Source organism: Lepisosteus platostomus, chromosome 16 (assembly GCF_059453375.1).
Source record: "Lepisosteus platostomus isolate fLepPlt1 chromosome 16, fLepPlt1.hap1, whole genome shotgun sequence".
Lineage (NCBI taxonomy): Eukaryota > Metazoa > Chordata > Actinopteri > Semionotiformes > Lepisosteidae > Lepisosteus > Lepisosteus platostomus.
This window is the reverse complement of record NC_142626.1, coordinates 9,742,206-9,752,656: the sequence shown is the minus strand read 5'-3', so window position 1 is coordinate 9,752,656 and position 10,451 is coordinate 9,742,206. Positions and strand designations below refer to the sequence as shown.

At 40.6% G+C, this 10,451-nt stretch overlaps 1 gene segment (V, D, J or C); it reads right to left on the bottom strand.

Moving 5' to 3' along the window:
- Nucleotides 1-4,459: 4,459 nt before the first annotated feature.
- LOC148646839 (immunoglobulin kappa variable 6D-21-like) lies at nt 4,460-7,563 on the bottom strand. The segment is given in 3 exon segments: nt 4,460-4,756; nt 6,378-6,496; nt 6,686-7,563. Coding segments are annotated over 3 exon segments (450 nt in total).
- Between the last annotated feature and the right edge of the window lie 2,888 nt (nt 7,564-10,451).

Sequence of the window (10,451 nt, the reverse complement as noted above, 5' to 3'; positions counted from 1 at the left end):
CCATCTGGCTTCATTCAACATGTTTTAGACACAATATTTCAACGGAAGCTGTTACATTTTACTGTCACACACTGGACAAAGGGATGGTGTCCTTAAAGAATGACAGGGCTGGCTAACAGGTGAAGAACCCTTTCAGAAAGAGCTTGGGAAAGCAAAACTTGTTTTGAAGTGCTTTATTTGTTTTAGTAAATGTACAGCAGGTATATTGGAGGTGTAAACAATACAAGTTTCCACCTCTAGAACTCACTGATCTTGTGCAAACCCTGAATAACACCCCATTCTATTTTCCCTTTAACTGCATTCCCCCTTGAAGCATCTTAAATCCTGCAGAGCAACATGCTCTGTGGGTGTCCGGACTTAAAAATAGAGTATTGTTACAAGTGGTGGGGATTTGAAATATGGTGAATAAAAGGAATTGAGTGAACGAATAAAGCAATAAGTAAAATAAATAATCATAACCCCGAGCTTATAAGGATTTCCTAAAGAATTAACCAGAGTGGTTGGTATGATTAGTTACAGTAATTAATTCTTTGTTCTCTGTTTTGATGAGAACAGTAACAATTTAGGCACACTGAGTTAAATAAATATTAACAATGACAATACAAACTGTACACTACACACATCATAAACAAACAACATACACGTTGCTGTATTTACAAGTATACAGACTAGGTCTACATCCCAAACTGCTACTGAATACCTGGCTCTTTAATAATGCCAACAGAGGCCAAAGGAGAGATAAACTGCCTTTTAAACTAAATAGAATACAGCTTACACTTAGATCTCTCCCTGCACACCCAGATGCCACAGAATAAATGCCCATCTCTCTATTCTAAAATGCACCAGATAAGCAGGAGAGGCAGTTTTAAACTGAGGGACTTTTCACTAAAAGCCACAGAATAGTAAGCTCTCCTAGCAAGATTCAAATACTGAGCTTGAATCAGGACTTTTCAGATGATCTTGAAATAGTGTCTGATTCCTGGTACAAGTTTCAAGTTCTTTCTGCTCCTGTTCTCTTTCTTCTGGTGTCCTGTTTTAACCTTTTCATCTTTTCTGTCCTTCTCTTGATCGGATCATATGGTGTCATTCTGGACTTTTGATTGACACTTTACTCATTTACTCAGAACTTAATTAAGGTGTATGGCTGCTTTGATCACATAATCTGGACTCTCTACTTCTCAGCAAACATCCCCCCTGCTTTGAAGCTGGAAATGTTTACACTGCCAGGTGTTACACACTTTATCTAGATTCTTAGATACCTCCACTGTAGACAACCTCAGCCTCTAACAATATTTACAAAAAACAAGAATGCTAATTTTATTTATTTTAACACAATTTTAATATATGTCATAATATGTCATGGATGATGAGTCTTAAATGCAGTTTTGTAGCTGACAGACTGCACCACCAGACACCTTGAAGGGTACAAAGACCCCTTTACCCCTGTAACAGGCCCTGAAAGACTGTTGCCTATCTTTCATTGAGAACACTGCTGAGAGAAAAGCTATTTTGTTTTTTTCTGTTTCTAGTTTAAAAATGAGGAAGTTGCTCCAACTTACAGCCATTCTGAGCTCATGTTTCTCGCTTTAGCATATTTGTTCCTGTACTGTGTGTTGATCAGAACCCAGACTGGACATCTCCAAGCTTGTAACTCAGTGGTTCTCAAACTGTGATTCGCTTACCAGGAGTGGTATGCGGAGCGCCACTAGCTGGTACGCCATATGACCCTGGAACTTTGTTGTTTGCGCTGAAAAATTGGGATGGGTTTTCATATTTTCTATTTTAATACGTGTCGAATATGCAGCCCACGTACTGCACTAGGATACAGCGCACGCTAATACTTGAGTGGACACAGAGCTACAATGTAATTCTATACCATTCTATAAGAATGCGTGCTACGGACGTAAGTGATCAATTGTATTTAAAAAAAGCTATCTCCAGCAAATAGGGAGGTAGGAGAATTTACATTATTTTAGAACAATGCCAATGTTGTAAACACAGGAAAGCATAGAAATGTGTGCTACAAACGCTGGTAATCTAAACGGAAATGGGGAAAAATGCAAGCTTGCAGATTGCTAAAGCAGGTAAGCCCCACACTATTTTTGAAGAACTTTATTAACCGTTGGCAAAAGAGCTGACACATATTATGTGTGGAGAAAAAGCTGCTAAACAGCTCGACATGCTGCCCCCTCTGAAAGACACAGTCACTCATAGAATTATTGAAATGGCGGATGATATAAAAAGTACGCTGATAGAGCACGTTAAGATGAGTAGATGTTTTTCAATGCAATTAGATGAGTCTGTAGTCAGTTTGGCCAATTTGCTCGTTTACGTTAGATACGAGTTTGAGGGCATATCCCATGAGGACTTTCTGTTCTGTAAGCCGCTACCAACAAGAACTACAGGAGAGTACATATTTCAGCTTCTGAATGAATTTATCAAAGAGAATGGCATCGACTGGATAAAATGCATTGGAGTTTGTACAGACAGTGCTAGAGAAATGACAAGCCAAAACAGCAGTGTACCTGCACGAATTAGAGAGGTTGCGCCAGAAATGAATGGACGCATTGCAACATCCACCGTGAGACCTTTGCTGTCAAGAAAATGCCTGATGATTTAAAATCTGTTAGACTCTGTTGTGAATTGTATCAAGGTTCGAAAAATGGCTTCTCATCTGCTTTGCTGGACTAAACAGGCTCACCCCTCTCGCTGAAATGGTGCTTTTTTATTGTTTATTTTTATTTGTTGTTGTTCCTGTTTTTTTTTCTGTAAAGCACTTTGAGAAGGCACCTTTAAAAGCACTATATCAAATAAAGTTCATCATCATCATATTTATTATAAGTCTATGTGAGTGTGTGCACACGTACGCTCATATTGGACATTGAGAATTTCTGGGGTTACTATGAGAAGATGACTTGTAGGTGGTACTTGGAAGCTTTTGTTTGACCAGGTGTGGTACTTGGTCAAAAAAGTTTGAGAACCACTGTTGTAACTGAACAGCTCAGTCTCCATCTACCAGCCCCTCTACCAAGTGTACAGGGTTTCTCAAAATAAAGGGGACATGATTGAGAACAAAGGTGTAATTTTGATTATGTCGATTTCCCATTAAATATGACCTTTGTGAGGAATTGATTATTTGAATATTTTTTTAAACAGAAAGTATTAAATAAAACCTTAAAAATAAGTTCTTCTTGGTGTAGTGGAGGTATGAATACAGTTTGCACTGATTGACTACTGTAGGTAGAAAGGATTACAGTATTTAGATACAGTCTACATTTAAAATCTAAAACCTATTTTTTTAAACTACTCATCTACAGTTTCCATGACATGTGAAGCATCCTGGAATCACTCCTGCAGTCAAACTACATGTGTGGTACCAGTCGCACATTTCAGATACTGAATGAGAAGTTTAAACACTGCAGAAGGAACTAAACAAGCGAAAGGCCACAAAGAGATTGAACTGACACCACCAGGGTTCATGAGGCAGTGTACCTGGTTTGTCAGAGAAACACAGAAACACAGTCTAACAGGATCTGGACTCAGGAGGTGAAAATAAATATATTTCAACTCTCCCATGTGAGCAATTCCTCCCAACAACTGATAGGTTTAACCCCACTCCTCTCTCTAAGTTGAGATGTGTATCAAAAATCAATTTGATATTTTTGAAGCACAGATATGTATTTCTACAATGTAAACTACTACACAGATCTCAGTCACTGCCAAACTCTCAGAGCCCCGGGTCAGCACAGCTGCAGGGAGAGGTCCCCGTCAGAGCCACAAAACTAGGAATACTCAGGCTAATGGAGTGAGGATCTCCAGGCATCAGAACAGAATCAGGATGCCTGGTTCCCTAGGAAGGAATAAAAAGGATCTGCTGGGGAGCTGGAAGAAGAGGGAAAGAAAAGTACCCCAGACAGCCCGAGAGAAAGGAGTGAGGAATAGAAAAGAGTCTGATTTAATAACAGAGGCTGGCCAGAGCTGTACTTAGACTATAAAACATCCTGCAAAACTGCTGGGATTCAGAGCACCACAGGGATACACCTTGTGTGTGTCTTTGGTGTTCTCCAGCCCTTTTTTATGACTTAAAACCCTTTTCAAACCATCGCTAATCTGTGCTGTAATTTGTTTAATCTCGGCAGAGTGTATGGCATAAGAACTTATTCTAGTATAACCATGAAACTTAAAAATGCCAAAGAAGCCTTGAAGTAATCTCATCACATTTCCTCCAGCACCAGCACATACAAACTCCACACCAGATTCAGAATTGAACCCAGGGCACCAGCACTGCTAGGCACAATAGTAACCACTATGCCACAATACTGCCATATCTATTAACTTAGATACATTAGAATTTTATGTGTAAAAATGTAAAATAACAAATATCTACAGTACTTTCAAATATATTCAAATATAATATGCTGTAGATTTGTACATTATGTACAAACCCAGTGTTGTTCAGTTTTCCTGTAGCAGCTCAGCTGTTCTTCTTACTCTCAGACCTGCTGATGAGCCAGAGCAGCTCCTGTAGAGCTGAGGGAGGTTTTTGTACAGACATGTATCACTGTGTGAGAGGGAAGCTGTTACTCTGCTGACAGTAATAATCTCCTGCATCTTCAACATGGACTCCTGTGATTTTCAGTGTGAAGACTGCCCCAGAATAACTGCCAGTGAATCGATCAGGAACCCCAGACTGACGGTTTGTTGCATAATAAACCAGGAGCTGTGGAGCCTGACCAGGTTTCTGCAGGTACAGTGCCTTGCGAAAGTATTCGGCCCCCTTGAACTTTTCAACCTTTTGCCACATTTCAGGCTTCAAACATAAAGATATAATTTTTTTTATTTTATGTGAAGAATCACCAACAAGTGGGACACAATTGTGAAGTGGAACGAAATCTATTGGATTTTTGAAACTTTTTTAACTAATAAAAAAATGAAAAGTGGGGCGTGCAAAATTATTCGGCCCCTTTACTTTCAGTGCAGCAAACTCACTCCAGAAGTTCAGCGAGGATCTCTGAATGATCCAATGTTGTCCTAAATGACTGATGGTGATAAATAGAATCCACCTGTGTGTAATCAAGTCTCTGTATAAATGCACCTGCTCTGTGATAGTCTCAAGGTTCTGTTGAAAGCGCAGAGAGCATCATGAAGACCAAGGAACACACCAGGCAGGTCCGTAATACTGTTGTGGAGAAGTTTAAAGCCGGATTTGGATACAAAAAGATTTCCCAAGCTTCAAACATCCCAAGGAGCACTGTGCAAGCGATCATCTTGAAATGGAAGGAGTATCAAACCACTGCAAATCTACCAAGACCTGGCCGTCCCTCTAAACTTTCAGCTCAGACAAGGAGAAGACTGATCAGAGATGCAGCCAAGAGGCCCATGATCACTCTGGATGAACTGCAGAGAACTACAGCTGAGGTGGGAGAGTCTGTCCATAGGACAACAATCAGTCTTACACTGCACAAATCTGGCCTTTATGGAAGAGTGGCAAGAAGAAAGCCATTTCTCAAAGATATCCATAAAAAGTCTCGTCTAAAGTTTGCCACAAGCCACCTGGGAGACACCCCAAACATGTGGAAGAAGGCGCTCTGGTCAGATGAAACCAAAATCGAACTTTTTGCCCACAATGCAAAACGATATGTTTGGCGTAAAAGCAACACAGCTCATCACCCTCAACACACCATCCCCACTGTCAAACATGGTGGTGGCAGCATCATGGTTTGGGCCTGCTTTTCTTCAGCAGGGACAGGGAAGATGGTTAAAATTGAGGGGAAGATGGATGCAGCCAAATACAGGACCATTCTGGATGAAAACCTGTTGGAGTCTGCAAAAGACCTGAAACTGGGACGGAGATTTATCTTCCAACAAGACAATGATCCCAAACATACAGCAAAATCTACAAAGGAATGGTTCACAAATAAACGTATCCAGGTGTTTGAATGGCCAAGTCAAAGTCCAGACCTGAATCCAATCGAGAATCTGTGGAAAGAGCTGAAAACTGCTGTTCACAAACGCTCTCCATCCAACCTCACTGAGCTCGAGCTGTTTTGCAAGGAAGAATGGGCAAGAATTTCAGTCTCTCGATGTGCAAAACTGATAGAGACATACCCCAAGCGACTTGCAGCTGTAATCGCAGCAAAAGGTGGCTCTACAAAGTATTAACGCAAGGGGGCCGAATAATTTTGCACGCCCCACTTTTCATTTTTTTATTAGTTAAAAAAGTTTCAAAAATCCAATAGATTTCGTTCCACTTCACAATTGTGTCCCACTTGTTGGTGATTCTTCACATAAAATAAAAAAATTATATCTTTATGTTTGAAGCCTGAAATGTGGCAAAAGGTTGAAAAGTTCAAGGGGGCCGAATACTTTCGCAAGGCACTGTACCAGTGCAGGCTGTTGCTAATAGACTGACTGGCTGTACAACTGATAGAGACAGAGCTTCCTGGGAGAACAGTCTGAGCTGGAGACTGAGTCAGAACAATCTGCCCACTGGACCCTAGAGAGGGAATACAGTAGTTATAGATAAAAGATTATTAATAATTGATCATTATACACATTATGTATTATTTTGCTTGAGAAAACAATTGCTATAATTTTCATTCATTTATCAGTAAGTTTTATTGTATCACAATATTCAGAATGAATCACAGAACCACAGAATGTAAGAATTATATTTTATCCTCACCTTGAGCAAAGAGCCCCAGTGTCCCCAGCAGTAGAATCAGTGGCATCATTGTCCTGTGTGTGTCAGTGACTCTGAAAGGGCTGAACAGTGAATGATCCACACTGTGAGTCTTAAAGTGTTTGGAGCAGTGAGGCGGCACAGGTATGCAAAGCTCCTTCCTGTATACAAATCCTGTCACAGACAGTTAGATGTGATCTGAGCTGTGAAAACAGATGGGGCTTGTTAGGGTTTTGTGTCAGTGTGTCATGTTTTGCTCTGTTTATCCCAGTCAAAGATGGGTTTCTAATCTATGAAGGATAAAACATTTATTTCTCTTATTTCACTTATTTGCTTTTACTGTGTAAATAATTAACTATATCAATTTACTAACTGGTCTACTAGAATAATGAAAAATGTTAATGTTTTGCTCTGTTCCCAGTCAAAGATGGGTTACTAATCTCTAACATGCTAAAAAACACAACTGATTTTATTACAGCTTGATCCTTATATTGTAAATTGAATACTGAAAAAACATAGTTACAAATGTACCAGTACTTTAAGTTTCAATTCACATTTTATAACAAATTCTAGTATTACTGTATAAAGATGCTTTGATGGAGAAACAGTAGAGTAACAGTAAAAAGGCTGAATTAATGTCTTCAATGGCACCTCAGGTGTGATGGAGACCTGGGAATATTGTCCACCTGGATAATTGACTCCTGTTAAGAAGGGATGTGGGGGAATAACCTGTTTGTCTGAAAGACATTGTATTGAGTTTAGTACCATATATCAGGAAAAAAGAGAACTGTATATTCAGATTCAGTAATGAGCTCAGATAGAATTAAATTAATTAATTAAGGACGTTGTTTCAAGTAAACACTTTGTGTTCAGAAATGTCCAGTTCAGATTTGTGCAATAAATATCTTTCTTAAATATCAAGAAAATGTTTGCCTAAACTTGCGACCTCTGAACCTAAGCAAGGCTGGTCCTGGTCAGGACTACAATGGGAAAACAATAATATGATTGTGTTTCTGTAAGTGGTGCTTGTAGAGCAGGAGTCTGCAGACCTTCCTCTGTATCAGGAATTCATTAGCTGCCCAGTTTGAGGTGCCGCGATACAGCGGTCCTTTTTTTCACCTGAAGTCCTGCTAGTCTCCACTAGAGGTCACTAGTGGACCATGAACTGCACTCAATCCCCAGGGCTCTGAGAGCCATGTGGGAATTCTGCCTTAACGAAAAGCACCCTCTTGATATGGGCAGCAATAAAAGATTCTCATTCATCTGCTTCGGCATTCAGTACAGAACCTCAGCTCTGTCCGTCAGATGCAGGAGTAATTTTCTATTTCACATGAAGAAAACAGATCTTCTCTTTTCCTTCTCAAGACCAGTACGAGCTTGGCTTGTCACATTTCTTTTAAAACTCGAAATAATTAAATGAAAGATCCCTGAGCTGCTCCTCTGGCTCTCACTCAAGTTGGTATGGATCTGAGACCGCTGTCGACGCAGGACCAGAGTTATTCCAGAACCACAACCCATTTACAGGTGTTCAGTCAAATTCTTGAGCTGTTGGTTATTAAAGACCCATGACACTTTTACCACGGTATCCAATGATATGAATTTGCACAAACAATAGTAACTCCATATTTACTTATCTCCAAGAGTATGAATGCTGAGTAAGTGGACTGATTGATCCTGCAAGTTAGACCATAACAGATAGTGTAGTTCAAGTTCAAGCTCAAAACGTTATTGCCATAACAACTAGTTGCATAGAATTTGGTTTGGTGAGCTCATACAATTAAATACATGCAATACAAATACAACATAAAGCCAATAACACATTCCATCCGACTAACACATTCACAAACCATCCTAACCATATGTATTTGATATAATTTTGGTGTAGTTCGATGATGTATTTCTGACTTTGACCTTATTAAAATATTCTTTTGTCACACTGGAGTGACCAATTATCCTTTTGCCGAAAACACAACAATTCATACAGCATATACTGTATACAGCAGTAGCAGATCCTCTTTGAGGTATCATGAATAGAAGGGTTTTTGCAGATAATCTCCAAATCTTCAGTACATGTGACGCAAAGTACTGGCAAATCCTACAGCAAAACATGTGTAGCGGCAATGCTTGTTAATAAGACAGAATTAAGTGTTGCTGTGCTTTCCCAAATGAGGCCTCTCTCTTCTCTCTTCATCTCTGTGGTCTAGCCACAGAGAAGCTATTCATGCAAGTTGATTTAAAGATGCTTTCTTTTGATAAGGGACAGCTCCCAAATGGGGATGCACTTAGCTAAGCCTGGCTATCATGATCAATGGTCATCCATTGGCGCCTAGCTATCTAGGGAGTGCCAGATGGACATCTGGACTGCATTCCTAAGTGTCAGGAGTAAGTGACTCATATCTCACCTTGATCAACCAATCAGTGCCTGGTAGGGTCGAGTAACCCACGTGGGTCTCTGATACCCATAAAACTTTCAGCCACTGAATGAGCTGAAGTTCCTCCAGGTAAAAACAGGCAACACAGAGAGCCTGGAGTAGGGGAATCTCTAAGGAGAATTCCAGGGGTGCAAGACAATTCCAGGGCAGGACGGCCCAGGAGCAGAAGGCTCCCAAGGGCAGGACATTCTCGCAGCGCGCCTCCTGACCATCCTGAGCTCAGCCTGGACAACCACGGAACGGCCAGTGTGTCCGAGTGCCAGAACTTTCCTTTGTTCTAAGAGTCTAGAGCGGGGGTTGCCAGAGAGTAACCAGAGGATCCACCCGAGGTTAGCACCAGCAGCAGGCCTCGTGAACAGGTCGGAGCTGTGGACAGCTGAATCACTATTCAGAACTAGCTCTTCATCAGGAACGAACCGGTCCTCTTCCTGAGCTGTGACCCACAGTCATCTTTTCTCCTGTGCACAAACTGTGCTAGTTAAAGCCAACACTAACTAGCCGGTCAGTGAGCATCAGCAGCACACCGTCGCAAGCCGCACAGCACAGCCTGGCACCTAGCCAGGAGCGCGTATTGGACAGCAACAAGCCTGCAACTGTTTCTTTGTGCCTGCAGGAGATCTGAATCCCCAGAGATTGGATGAGTATTCAACTTCACTGCATTTCAATTGTTATCCCAACCAGTTGATATCAATTTAATTCCTAAGAGTTATGTACTGGTTTTGAGTATCTAATGTAGAAGTTATAACCAAGATCATTTATGAAACGGTCTAAATGAATGATATACCGAACGTATGTCCTCTTGATATGTGTAACTCTTCGTGACTGATTGAATATATACCTTTTGTATTCTGAGAACCCTCACGATAAGATCTGTTAGGTTTACATGCATATTCTATGTATTAATAAATGTATCCTCGTGTATTAGTACCTGTGTGTGTGCGTTGTTTGAGTTATATCGCAAGGTTGGATTCTAAAGCCATTAAAAGAATCATTTTGTGATTTACTGCTACAATTAATAATTGTCCCAGTAAATGCCCAAACCCTACAGAACTTGTGCCTCGTGAGAGCACACTACACATGTTTGACTACTAATCTAAACAATGGGTAGAAAATTCACTCTCTGTTGTGAATAATGATCCATAGCACAAGGCCAAAGCAACACTGAAGAGGTCTGACAAGAAGAAACTGAATGTCCTTGAGTGTTCCAGTCCCAGTCAAAGCCCAGACTTGTATCACCAAGTATATTTTTTGTATGTATTTTTTCAGGACCCTATGCAGATGGGAGAATCTGGAGGGGAGTGAAACAAACACAGGGAAAGCAGACTAGGATCAGGGCT